Source organism: Hippichthys cyanospilos, chromosome 20, assembly GCF_059441005.1.
Source record: "Hippichthys cyanospilos isolate Australia breed blue-spotted pipefish chromosome 20, RoL_Hcya_1.0, whole genome shotgun sequence".
NCBI lineage: Eukaryota > Metazoa > Chordata > Actinopteri > Syngnathiformes > Syngnathidae > Hippichthys > Hippichthys cyanospilos.
The window spans coordinates 15,853,332-15,867,045 of NC_142388.1; the positions used below are offsets into that span (position 1 = coordinate 15,853,332).

At 39.9% G+C, this 13,714-nt stretch overlaps 1 protein-coding gene across 3 annotated transcripts in view; it reads right to left on the minus strand.

Annotated features, from left to right (window-relative positions):
• The window catches only part of slc5a6a (solute carrier family 5 member 6a), a 59,175-nt gene that overhangs the window by 33,209 nt on the left and 12,252 nt on the right, over positions 1 to 13,714 (minus strand). For 2 of the 3 annotated variants that reach the window (XM_088402794.1, XM_088402795.1), the window contains exons 1-3: positions 2,398 to 2,589; positions 2,103 to 2,324; positions 1,315 to 1,380 (exon numbers count right to left, since the gene is read on the minus strand). In XM_088402794.1, coding sequence (XP_088258920.1) covers positions 1,315 to 1,380; positions 2,103 to 2,324; positions 2,398 to 2,523 — 414 coding nt within the window. In that variant the 5' untranslated portion in view covers positions 2,524 to 2,589. Of the gene's footprint in view, positions 1 to 1,314; positions 1,381 to 2,102; positions 2,325 to 2,397; positions 2,590 to 13,714 lie in introns of those variants that run through there. The other variant, XM_088402796.1, reaches the window with a different exon arrangement.

Genomic DNA, 13,714 nt, shown 5'->3' on the forward strand with positions numbered 1-13,714 from the left:
TATGTATGTACAATTTTGATGTGTTTACCTGGGGTTCTAAATGCATTAGCTATTCAACATAGTTTGGACTGCCCGCCATACAGTGAATTCGCCTTACGAGCCCAACCGCGGAACAAATGAATCTCATAACACGGGGCCCACTGTATATGATTGTATTTAGATATTTATAACTGTATATATGAATTATATGCAATGAGTTTTTATGTTCATTTAAATATTCTATCAATTAAACAAAGTGAGACAGAAGAAGATGATCAAAGATCAAAGTATTTATTTCGAGTTTGAACTGCTATTTACAGTATCTCTGCAGTATTCTGTTGGTGTTATGTTGGAAAAAAAAAAGTATTGAAATACAAAGTTCAGTTTCCAATATATCACATATCAGTTTTGAAACGTCTGATATTTCGTTTTTTTTTTTTTTAAACCAATCCCATCTGTATGTATGTATGTACAATTTTGATGTGTTTACCTGGGGTTCTAAATGCATTAGCTATTCAACATAGTTTGGACTGCCCGCCATACAGTGAATTCGCCTTACGAGCCCAACCGCGGAACAAATGAATCTCATAACACGGGGCCCACTGTATATGATTGTATTTAGATATTTATAACTGTATATATGAATTATATGCAATGAGTTTTTATGTTCATTTAAATATTCTATCAATTAAACAAAGTGAGACAGAAGAAGATGATCAAAGATCAAAGTATTTATTTCGAGTTTGAACTGCTATTTACAGTATCTCTGCAGTATTCTGTTGGTGTTATGTTGGAAAAAAAAAAGTAAAAAAAAAAATAAAATAAAAAGGAAAAGCTTCCATATACCATCTTTTTGCATAAAGAAATATCTGATGTTATGACCTGCGGCTTATAGTTTGGTGTGGCTTTTCCATGAGATTAATTTGTTTTTTTAATCAGGATTTTTTTCCTGCTGCGCCTTACTGTGTATGCTGGTGCGGCTTATAGTCCGGAAAATAGGGTATATGCTGAAGTATTTAGCAGCAATAAAACAACATTGTCAAATGATTTAGATGGCAATATAAAGAGGATTTGAATTGATAGTTAAGAAACCAAATTACCCCCAAAAGGTTGGGTGGATGTAAAGTGCAAATAAAAAAAAACCAACATTTTTTTAAGGGCAAAGTAGATAAAGCACAATAGCACGTGCATTTGTAACCAGACAAAATCTGAATTTGTTGTGCTAGGATAATTTATTTCCTTTTAAAATACAATACTACACTTCAGATGTTAAGAAATAATTGACATTACAAAAATAATAAAGACCGGCAATTATTACAAAGGTGAATATGATACCATTTGAAAGATGAAGGTCACAGTGCCACAAATCCGGACTGTCTTGTTAAAGCGCAGCTCCAAATACTGTTAAGAAAAATAGGGAAAACAAAATAATGAAAATAGAAAAAAAATAATGCCGTTACATATAATCTCAGAGCATTCATGGCTCTTGCTAAACATTGTGCACATGACTGGCTAGAAAATGGCAGGTGTCCTTGAATTTGAAGAAAAAGGAAAAAACAAAAGCATTTAGCACATTCATTGTTGTCTCTGTCTTTGCTGATTGTTAACATGTCAAGGATAAGACCGCTAAGAAGACAGATAAGAAGGCTAACCTCTGAGATTATCATGGGAAGACAAACACAAGAGACATGTGAGAAAGGGGCGTTTAGATGGAAAAACAAACACAAGAGGGAAAATGACAACAGCACACTATTTCAACTGCTGGCAAATTGTCTATGTGGATTACACTTTTTTATCCCTGACTGTCAATTGCTTTTTAAACAGAATGCACAACAAAAGAAATGTTGTTTAATTTTTTCATATAGTAAAAGTATGCTTTTTAGTTGTCAATTCCCTCAAATGCATTCTTTCACAAACTTCATGCCTGTAGGGGAAATGATAAATAGCTTTTGTTCAACAAAATCAATTGTGTTTAAACATCACATTAACCTAAATGTGCTTACGATCCACCTGACTCTTACTATTCTAAATGTTTAAGGACATCAGATTAACCAATTGTTTCATAACTGTATTTTGCTTCTTTTAGTTTGCAACAAATAGGTTATTTTTTTAGCCCTGTATACCTCATATGCACTGGAGAGCCGTAGCCTGTAGAAGACTGGTATGAAAACATGAGCTGGGATGAGGAGTCCCAAGAAGTATGAGCAGCCCAGGAACCAGTATTGTGTCCCGAACGTGTACACTTCAGAAGGAGCGCCCAGAATTGCCACAGCTGACTGGAAAGTGGCGAGCAGTGAGAGAGACACAGGCAGCCAGCTCATTGAACGGTCAGCCATCAGGAACTCCTGAAATAAATACATTTGTTTCTAATTAGATTGAATCCTCAGTTAAAAAGAAAAAAAGTAAAATAAGGCCCACCTGTGTTGTACGCTGGCGTCCACCGGAGAAAGCGTAATACAAACCGATACCAGCTGAGGCTACTAACAGCAATGCAAAAATGACATAGTCTATCGTGGTGAAGTGCATCTGGACTACTCCACCCATGATAATTGTAAAGGTCAGCCTGATTTAGTGAGTCTTGAGGTAAGCAGATTGTTGAGGAGGCCTTGCTTGGGGGGGTGGGGGGGGGGGGGGGGGGGCGATCACAATGTTAATGACAGTACATCACCCATTGTGATACACAGACAGCTGGAGGGAGAGAAGAAAGACAGATGAATAAGTGTCAATCCTTTCTCAGAGACATAGGGTTAAGGTTAGAGTGGAGAGAGTGGTTATGGAGGTTATGTGACATAGGTTAATTTCGCTAGCAGACGCATAAAAAGTTTTTCTACTGAACATTTGTAATAGATGATATTCTGATAGATAAGGCAAATAGTTGAGGATTTCCAAGATTTCTGCAGCCTTGGTCCTCTATCTCACTGGGTTGGAGCCACCCTTAACAATGACAAAATTCACTTTAGACTCTATAGGAACCAATTTATTATACAGTAAGTGGTCATTAACATTTTCAACTCCACACTCTGCCTACTTGCAGATTTGTTATTCAAATAACCTTGTGAAAAGGGTCAAATGTTTTTTGTATATGCCAAGGGCAGCTAAATAAAATGGACCACAAATAGTCTCTGGCCATAATTTGGATACAGCTGACCAAGGCAGTTTCTAGTGACATCAAGCGACCACTCAAATATCCAAGCCACAGCGCCCACAATAAAATTATGTGTGTACACATACAGTTTTTAGGTATTAATACAGTACAGAAATGATAGTTCCAAACGTTGACCTGTTACTGGAAACCGGCCGCTTTCGGCTGATTGTCTAAACAGGCAAAAACGGTCTTTATTAGGCACAGGTTCCTCTATTTTTAAGTACTAAACAGGCAATTTTTTTTTTCTTATTTTTGAGATAACTTTAACTACTTCCACCGTTTAACATGATGGAGCCATATAGCACGGCTTTCCTGCAGTGAGCGTCCAGTTACGTCATGTTCTACGTAAGGCCTCTAGATGACGATCATATGAATTGATTGGCTTTTGCAGCTGTCTAACAAAATAATGGGCCCGTACATAATATGTCATTGCACACTGCACAGAAGCCTTCAACTGTTCAAGCAAAGGTGCCTACATATGCAGGAAAGGAGCTTGATAAGGGGAACGGAGTGTTTGAAGGGATGAAAGGGTTGGAGGGAAATACTCGATAATTGTAATGTGTAGCTTCATAAGTGTATTGTTTAATACAGACATGTCCAAAGTCCGGCCCGGGGCCCAAATGCGGCCCGTGGTCAATTTCCATCCGACCCGCAGCATCCATCATAAAATCAATAACTTCTGGCCCGCATGGAGAATGAATACATTGGACAGCAGCGCTGTTACCTGCGTGTACTAAATGCTGCCATCTACTGTATAGCCTAAATTAGGAACAACACATTTGCAGATGAGTAATTGAATGTATGATCCCCTAATTTTCTAAAATGACGAAAATCATAAAAAGGAGGAAAGTTGAGCTGCAGTGTGATGTAGTGAGCGGCGGTCAGAACCAGCTGCTTTATATCGACAACTTTTACTGACAGCTGGATTAGGACAAATTACCGAGAAATTCGAGCATTTGGTAAGAAAATGCTAAGCTTGTTTGGTTCGTCATATTTGTGTGAGAAGACATTCTCGGTTATGAACTTAAATTAGAGCTGTGTGAGGACACGGTTATCGGACTCTCACTTACAAGACATCTTGCGCATCCATACGATTGCCATACCTGGACTTTTGTCCTGCACTGCAGATCTCAGTTTCACCCATCACACTCATGCGGACAAGTCATTTTTCATTTACGATAAGTCTGAAAACGTTTTTGTTTTTTTTTTTTCACTCCAGATTAATAACCATTTAAAATTCCAATCAACATTTATAGTTTCTAATTTCATTTTTAAAATGAGCCCTGCACTTGTTGATATGACTATTACTTGTTCATTTCTCTGTTATTGTGTTTAAAAATTCTATCAATATTTAACTGCCATGGTGAGATATTTTTTTATGTTTCAAATGTAATTTGCACTCAAGAGTACAATTACTTCTGTTCAACTGTTACAAAAAAGTAAACTTAAGTGTTAAAAAACGTGAAGTTAAGTGAATATTAAATTTCAATATTTAATGTCAATTCAATTTTGATATGCATGTTTCAAATTAATCAAAACACACTCTTAAAATAGCTGAAATGAAAATAAAAAAGCAAATGTTAAACAGAACGGCTCGCTGAAATGTATTTAAATTAATTGCTGTTATATGTAAAGAACGCTTGGTCCCATTACATTTTTAACACACCAAATCTCGCCCACTTTGCAAAAAGTTTGGACACCCCTGGTTTAATACATACAACATGGTAGAAGTTTTATGGACCGAGGTGAATCCTTAAGGGATGTAGAAAGTGAAAGGGAAGTGCATTGTTTAAGTGGGGGGGGACCTCAGTTTCTTACAGGTGTTTATTTTTGTGCAGTTTTTTGTTTTCATTTCAACCTTGCTGATATTGAATTTTATTGTTTGGGCGATCACAATTGTTCACTGTCCATGCTGTCCGTGTCCTAGATTTCTAGAATTCAAACTTCAGCGGCGTTTAATACCTTGTTATGACTAATATGACTGAGTTGATGGACGGGCGGTAAATACTAATTATTATTGGTGCAGTGAAGTGGACCAAAACCATGACATTTGTCAAACGCCTCAATGCAGATGTTTGTCCAAGAAACACATTTACGTAACTCAGATCATCGGAAGTTGAGCGGACGGTGGATTGGGCAGGTGTTCCATTCTAAATTCAATTTGAAAGCTAGAGGCACAGCCATTTTGAGAAATGTACTTTTCACTAATACTGGCCCAATTTTGCACTCAAATGGCTATTGTCTGATTATCTCAGGAACACTGTATCAGAAGCCGGTTGTACTTGTTTCAGTTTACACTCCAAACTGGGATGACCACAATTTTACAAAGTCTTGACCAGACTTGAACTCCCATGCTTTGATTATTGGCAACGATATGAATTGTGTTCTGGACCCATCATTGGATCAGTCTAGTTCACGGCCTGCCCCGCTCTCTAAAATGTCTAAGACCCTTTTGACCTTCATGAACCAATACGGCTATGCTGTTTCTTGGAGGTCCGCACACCCTTCCACTAGACAGTATTCCTTTTTCTCGCACGCTCATCGATTAGTCTCTCGAATAGACTATTTTTTGGTAGACAAAACTCTTATTCCGTCAATCATCTCCATTCAGTATTCTCCCATTGTAGTATCTGACCATTCCACGGTATATTTAGATTTTCGTCTGGACCTTAGACCTAAGGAATTTAGAAAATGGCATCTTGACCCACTGTTGCTTGCCGATGTGGACTTTTGCAGACACATTACTGACTCAATTTACCTTTTTTGTGAGTCTAACAGGAATGACCATACCTCACCTTCACTGCTGTGGGAGACCATGAAGCTTTCATCAGGGGAAGAATTATTTCATACACCTGCCATGCAAGTAAGCAACGCAAGGCACGTCAGATGGAATTAGAGGAAGCTATAGCCAAGGTAGATACTCTGTTGTCAACAACTCAAACTCTTGACCTATACAAAATGCGACTACAGCTCCGGACAGAATTAGATCTCCTACTTAAGTTGCTAATGCCGATAATTTCGCAGAATGACAGTCTTGCGCTTGATGCGGCTTTAATACTGACAGAAATAAAGACAGCTATCGGTTCGATGCACATTGACAGGTCTGACGGACTTCTTCCGGAGATCTTTAGAGGATTTTTGAACCAGGAGTCCCCACTGCTTCTTGATATGTTCAAAAATTTCTTCCAACAGGGCATGTTACCGCCTATGCTGAGATAGGCTTCTATCTCACATCCACAAGAACAACAGAGACCCCGCTGACTGCGTACCTTATCGCACCATCTCACTTCTTTCTGTGGGCGTCAAAATTCTGGCCAGGGTCCTTGCTTAGCGCCTGAAAAACATTATACCCACGGTGATCTCGGGTGATCAAACAGGTTGCATTAAGGGGACACACTCATTTTGTCATATTAGATGGCTTCTTGACATTATTAGCTCTCCATCTTCCACTACTGAACTCGGTGGTCGTACCATTGGATGCTGAGAAGGCCTTCGACAGGGTGGAGTGGGCCTATATGTTTTTATACATTAAAGCGCTTCGGCTTTGGGTCCAGCTTTGTTTCCTGGGTTAAGCTTTTATATTCATCCCCGTGCGCAATCTGTGTGCACAAATGCACAGCGTTCTGAACCGTTTCCTATCTTCTGTGGTACAAGACAAGGCTGCTCACTTTCTACACTTTTTTTTGAGCCCCTATCAATTACTCTCAAGTCACTCGTAGCATTCAAGGGGATTAAATGAAATGGAGTCGAGCACTGACTTTCTTTCCATGCAGATAATCTTTTCCTTTACGTGTCCAACCCCTTGACGAGAACCAAGCATATTACATATGCATACAAGTTAAATATCTCAAAAAGTGAATGCCTCACGATTAATCCACTGGCTGCAGAAATCCCACCATTTGCCATTTAAACTGTCTGTGACAAGTATGAAGTACCTGGGTGTCACAATTACCCATACTATATGCTCTCTCCAAGAACAATATTTCACTGCTCCGGCAGCTTCAGTTAAGTCTGACCTTCAGGAGTGGCAACTTTTGCCATTATCCTTGTCAGGGAAGATTCAGACGGTAAAAATGAATGCACTCCCGAGGTATTTGTACTTATTTCAGTGCCTACCAATTTTTCTCCCTATTTTTTTTCGCAATCCATCAACAGCATGATTTCATCTTTTATTTGGGCGGGTAGGCGTGCAAGGACCGGTACTGCCTCACTACAAAGGGGGAGGTCTGTGGGTGCTCTCGGGCTTCCCAGCGTTACTTGCAACTATTGGGCAGCTAATCCGTACAAAATTATACTCTGGCTTACTTCTCCTGAGGAGGACTGGTGCAGACTCAAGGCTGACTCTTGTTCTTCATCTCTAACATCACTTGTGAGTGGTCCCTTGTCTTCTAACCCTTCTGGTTTCACCTCAAATACGGTGGTAATAAATACAAGTTATGGGCACAGATCTGCAGACGTCTTGGATGGTGTTCACTCTCCAATGCAACACCTATGTGGTATTTTTTTCTTTAAATCCATCTATGAAATCCATGTCTGATATCCTAGATATCAACCCTTTCAGGCACAAATTAAGTTTTTTTTCTACAAACTTCTAAAAAAATATAAATAAAAAAATGCCACAATCAATATTAATGTGGAATACCAAGGTGACTCTCATATTATTGTTGCAAAGTTGCAATGCCTGCCTGGAAAGGGTTAAGATTGATGCATCACCACAGTTAGCCATTTTTGGTAGCGTCTCAGGTAATCTTAAGACATCAACTATGCAGGACAGTGTGATTGCTTTCACTTCCCTGATCGTACATAGGCAAATTTTACTTTTATGAAAATCGGCACAATCACCTCACCCCAAAGTGTGGCTTCAGGATGTTCTATTGCTTTTGAAGTTGGAAAAAATTCGAAATTGCCCTGAGAGGTCCCCGTGGCCGCTTCTACACTCGTTGTAATTATGAAAAACTATCACCAAATGAGGTGTTCTACCACTGTATAGCGGGCCCCCGGTTTACGAGATTAATCCATTCCGTGGTTGGGATCGTAACGCGAATTCACCGCATGGCGGGCAATCCAAACCCATGTTAAATAGCAAATGCGTGTAAAACCCCAGGTAAAAATATCAACGTTGAATACACACATTAAAAATTGGTATCAAAATAGTATAGTAAGTGAAATATTCATATAATATACACGTATACAATTCAATAACATCATAAATAAAGGATTTAGGAAGGATTTATTTACCTTTGAGTTAGGGTTGTGGCAAGCTTGGCCATATTGCCTTGTGAGGGTAGCCTAGGCTAGGCTAGCTTAGCCTTTTTCATATTTCCTGATTATCTCCAGCTTCATTTCCATATAAATCCTCTTCTTCTCTCTTTTAACATCACTAGCAATCTTGGGACCCATGGCTAACCCATTCAAGTTTGAATTAAGCAGTAAAATGCACAATAAATACAGTGGGCCCCCGTGTTACGAACTTAATCCGTTCAGCGGCTACGCTCGTAACTCGAACTGCTTGTATGACGGGCAATCCAAACCTATGTTAATTAGTGAATGCGTGCAACGCGTGCAAAAACCTTAGGTAAAAACATCACGACTTTATACACATATTAAAAATTGAGTAACATAATCTACTGTACAGTTAAATTAAATAACATATACAAAGGAAAATGACATTTACCTTTGGGGCGACGTGACTTGAGCTGGGTGGAGGCGGAGGGGAGCAGAGACCAACCCGCAGAATTTATTTATTTATTTTCTTAAACGGGAACTTTTCTCAAACTAGAACCTATCACCGGCGATTTCCTTCTCTTTAATCCATAATAGAAGAAGCCTCTCCATTTTGTTGTCGATCGAGGTCCGTCCCCCGGCAAGGAAAGTCTTGCCCTTAGAAGATTGCCGAGCGGTTACGTCCATACTCACGAGCAAGGTTAACCATGCACGCGCCTCCTTCGTATTTTTTTTTTAAATTATCTCCTGCTTCGTTTCTATTGTTATCATCCTCTTACTTCTTCCTTTACCGCCACTAGCAATTTTAGAAGCCATGTCTAACAGATAAAGTTTGCAAAGTCTTAATAACATTCCTTCCTTCCGTTTTTCACTCATTTTCTCTCCTTCCTTCCGTCCCGACCAGCTGTGCCATCAAGCTAGATGAAGGCGTTCGACCAATAGCATATCGGCATTTCCATGACTGACACCGTGACTGAAATACTGACTGTGACATTGTAAGAGCAATAGCATATCAGCGTTAACGTGTAGCGCGTGAGCAGATGATTTCGTTTGTGTAGCAAAGCGAGGTCAATTGTACATACACATTGACTGTCAAAGCGTGGGGAATCATAGTTATAACCATCACGAATATACACACACATTTAATATTAATACCATAATCTACTTATCAGTTAATTAAATTAACATGAATACACAAAGGATAAATGACATTTTCCTCTGGGGCGACGTGACTTGAGCCGAGTGGAGACGGAGGTGAGCAGAGACCAACCCACAGAATTTATTGATTTATTTTCTTAAACAAGAACTTTTCTCAAACTATAACATATCACCAGCGATTTCCTTCTCTTTAATCCATAATAGAAGAAGCCTCTCCATTTTATTGTCGAGCGACAGATAAATAATCTAACAGATAATGTTTGCAAAGTCTTCACAACACACCGACCAGCTGTGCCATCAAGTTAGATCCATGTTTATCAACCGCTGTGTGCCGCGGCGTGCCGCGACATCATGCCGCAGTGTGCCGCGACATTGTGCCGCGGCACATCAGCACAGATATTGTCAGTTGTGCCGCAGGAAATTAGCCCCCCGATCCGCTGTCTAAATTTACGGCAATGACTGTGCCGCGGACAGCACTCTCAAGGCTTTAAATGTGACGCGGTGATCAAAAGGTTGGGAAACACTGAGGCGTTCGGCCAAGCATATCGACATTTCTGTGATTGACGTGACGCTGGCCAATAGTATATCCGCATCTCCGTGAGTGAGACCGGGACTGTGACCTTAATCGACCAATAGCATATCGGCATCTCCGTGACTGACTCCGTGACTGACACCGTGAGTGAGACAGTGACTGTGACATTGTAAGAGCAATAGCGTTCAGTGTGACCATGACAAGCCTAAACATTTTACTTCGTTGACGCAGCAAAACGAAGATAACTGTGTTGCACGATTACCGGCGGCATGTCTGATTGTTTGTAAGACGAAAGGTTTGTACGTAAGTGGGGGACAAAAAACGCCGCGTTCAACGCTCATACGTCGAAAAGTTCGTAAGAGGAGGAGTTCGTAAACCGGGGGCCCACTGTACATTGTTTTTAAGCACTCAAGACGGGATCCAGTCTCTACCTGCAGCCATTTTGACCGTGACGCCGAACAATAGCAGACCAGTATTGTAGTGAAGTAAGCAGTGACATGTCTATAGACGTATGAGCGCGGACTCATCCAACATGGCGGTCACGCAGGCACGCAGACCGCCATGTTGGGTGTGTCGTAAGCTGAAATAAATGGTGTAAAGAGGGGAGAATTAAATGTCGCAGTCCACGTTGTAAGGTGAAAAAAAACGCAAGGCAGGGAAACCGGGGCTCTACTGTATATAATTTTGGTTAGAGGTCTGTTTGTTGTTTTGGGGTGGGTTGTAATTAACAAGAAAACTATATTGTGTTGTATCTTGTATCGGAGTACCCAAAGAGAACTCACACAGGCAAGGGCAGTCATGCAAAATCCACACATGAAGGTTGGAGCAGGTTGGAATTTAACTCGGAACCTCTGAACTGTGAGGTGGGCACATTTTTTATTTACTCTTCCACCATGCTGCCTGACTATATATACTATACTAATAATACTATAAATTAAAAATAATGTCAGCATTAGAAATTGAAGCAACACTTTTGTCATGGCAATAAAAGGTGAATTATAAGAAAGCAGTAACATTCAATACCTGTGTGATTGTTTTCCAGATTGTTTTTTTTTCCATTTGGGAACATAAATATTAAAAAAACAAAACCCAAACCCTCATCATGTTTTTGTAAAACTCAGACTTCATCCTTTGACTGCTTTCATAGTGTGGAAGCACAACTGGGCTTTTGGGACATGGTGAGTGAGTCTCAGATGTTAAATGCTGCACTCTTAAACACTGACTTATGTCAGAAGTCAGTAAAGTCACATGGTCAACTGCAATGCCTCCATCCTCTGTTCAGCTATTAAATACATGAGCAGGGGCTGGTGGTGATATCACCACTCATGTAATAATTCATTTATGGGAAGCTGCAAGAGCGAGCAAGTGTGAATACGCAGACAGACCTTGCAATGACGCACTTCTACAGTATGAGTTCTGTTACAATGGCAAAAGCAAAAAAGGCAAGATTGAGTGGTAAACCTCAGATTTATATTTTCTTTACATAGAAATTGTGGTTTGCTGTAATTATCACGTTTACTACTGTGTTCATGTATACATGGACAATGGCCTCAAGGAATAAATGGAGACGTTGGCTCCTGTAGACAACTTGTCTTGTGAAAAAAGGGGAAACCCTATGATGTGCAGAAAACCATAGGCTTTTCAGCTAAAATTTTGACGAATGCTTTAAAATGGCAGCCAAAACCAGAAAGACAACAAAGAAAAAGAAAAATACTTCACTAATAGATCTGAGAATATTCAAACTGGCAATTGCTCAGTTAATGATCAGCTACAGGAGGATCAAAGAAAATCTAAATTTGCCTGTGAGTACTGTTACAATCAGACGACATCTATGTGAAGCCAGTCTACCAGTAAAAATCCAATTGCTAGAAAAAAAAAGACATGTGCTCCAGAGAAGCGGTAGAGACATGTAATATTTTGTGAATTAATGAAAGCAAGATTGCTTTTTTTGGGTCTAAGGGACACAGACGATTTGTCAGACGTCCCACCAAAACAGCATTCAAGCTACAGTACCCAGTAAAGACAGTTAAGCATGGTGTAAACCTCATGATATGGGGATGTTTTTTGGACTAAAGCAGTTTGTCCTGTTTACCGCATACAAGGGAACATGGATCAGTTTGAGCATATCAGGAGACTGGAAGACGTCATGCTGCCTCTGAAATTGATGTTTCTACAAGACAATGAACACACCAGCAGGCGAGTAAAATCATGGTCCGAGACAAACAGTATCCAACTAAAAAAGTGGTTATCATCATCTTTGGAACTTAATCTCATAGAAAACTTTTGGGCTGACCCCCCCAAAAATGTATATAATAATAATAATAATAATAATAATAATAATTGTGAAACAATTACCACTGTAAAACTGACTGTCAACTTGATTCACCACAGATGCCAAACAGTTATGGAAAACCATGGTTATGCAAGAAAATATTAGTTTATGGTACTCCAAAAAGTTGAATTCTTGAAACATTTATTAATTTTTATGGAACATTTTTGAGTTTCCAAAGACACATGTGAATGTGTTTCTGTGTAACAATACCTTTTTTTCAGTAAATTATCAAATGTAATTGGTTATTGCCATTGTCTTACTTTGAAATAGAATGTGGTGTCCCCAAATCATTTCTGGTCATTAAAGTACAATTTATTTGAGGAATTTGGACTTTTATTGAACACAACTGCAGCATAACTAGGTATCAGAAAAAATGTATCCCAACATCTGTACCAAATAGGGATTCAAGGAAGCTATAGCCGAGGTAGACACTCTGTTGTCAACAACTCAAACTCCTCTGCCAAATCAAGATGGCAGACACATCCAAAGATTACGAAGAGGAACCAGGCCGAGATCCTGTGGGACTTCCAGATGCAGACCATCAAACTGGTGATAGCCAACCAGCCTGATATAATAGTGGTGGATAAACTGTGGTGTATTTGGGTGTATTTTTAGCTGTAATGCTGTAGTTTGTCACGCAGTGCATGATGGGTAATCCCTGCTCCGGATTGCATTGCACCGCCTTTTGCTATGACTACGTGCTATGCTAATAAAGAGTTAACACTATGTTGTAGTCCAGAGTATCATTGTTATATTAAGTAGCAAAGAAGTGAAAGATATAACGTAAACATCACAAGACAGGTGTCGTGATAGATTTTCCAATACAAGTGACAAGCAAATGCTGAAAAAGGAACATGAAATGCTGGAGAAGTAAACAAGGCTGAAGGAAGTGTTAGAGAAACTGTGGAAGGTAAGGCAACAGAGGTATCTCCTCGGTAAGGAGACAATTTAAAGCCGTTAACCTTAGTTGTAACGGCACTTGAACATTGGCTGTGTGATCACTGTGGTGGGCAGGTAGCTGTGCTAGCTAGTTAACCGTGGCAGTTAACAGAAAAGGCCGAACAGTGTCCCTAAATGTCTGAAAACTTTGACCAATCACCACGAAAATCCATACTCACGACACTCACTTTCACTACACTACAAAGTAGTGTACAGGGACTACTGCTATCGACGGCTGCTACCGACTGCTCCAGAGGCGGGGTATCCGCTCCCCTGTCACCGGCCTGCGAGAATCTGCAGACGGGATGTGTGCCGGAGAATCTTCGCCCAATCGGCCGTACTTCCCAACAAGCCGACCGGTGTTTAATTTGCTTGGCGCTGTTAAACACTAGGTTCAAAGGAACAA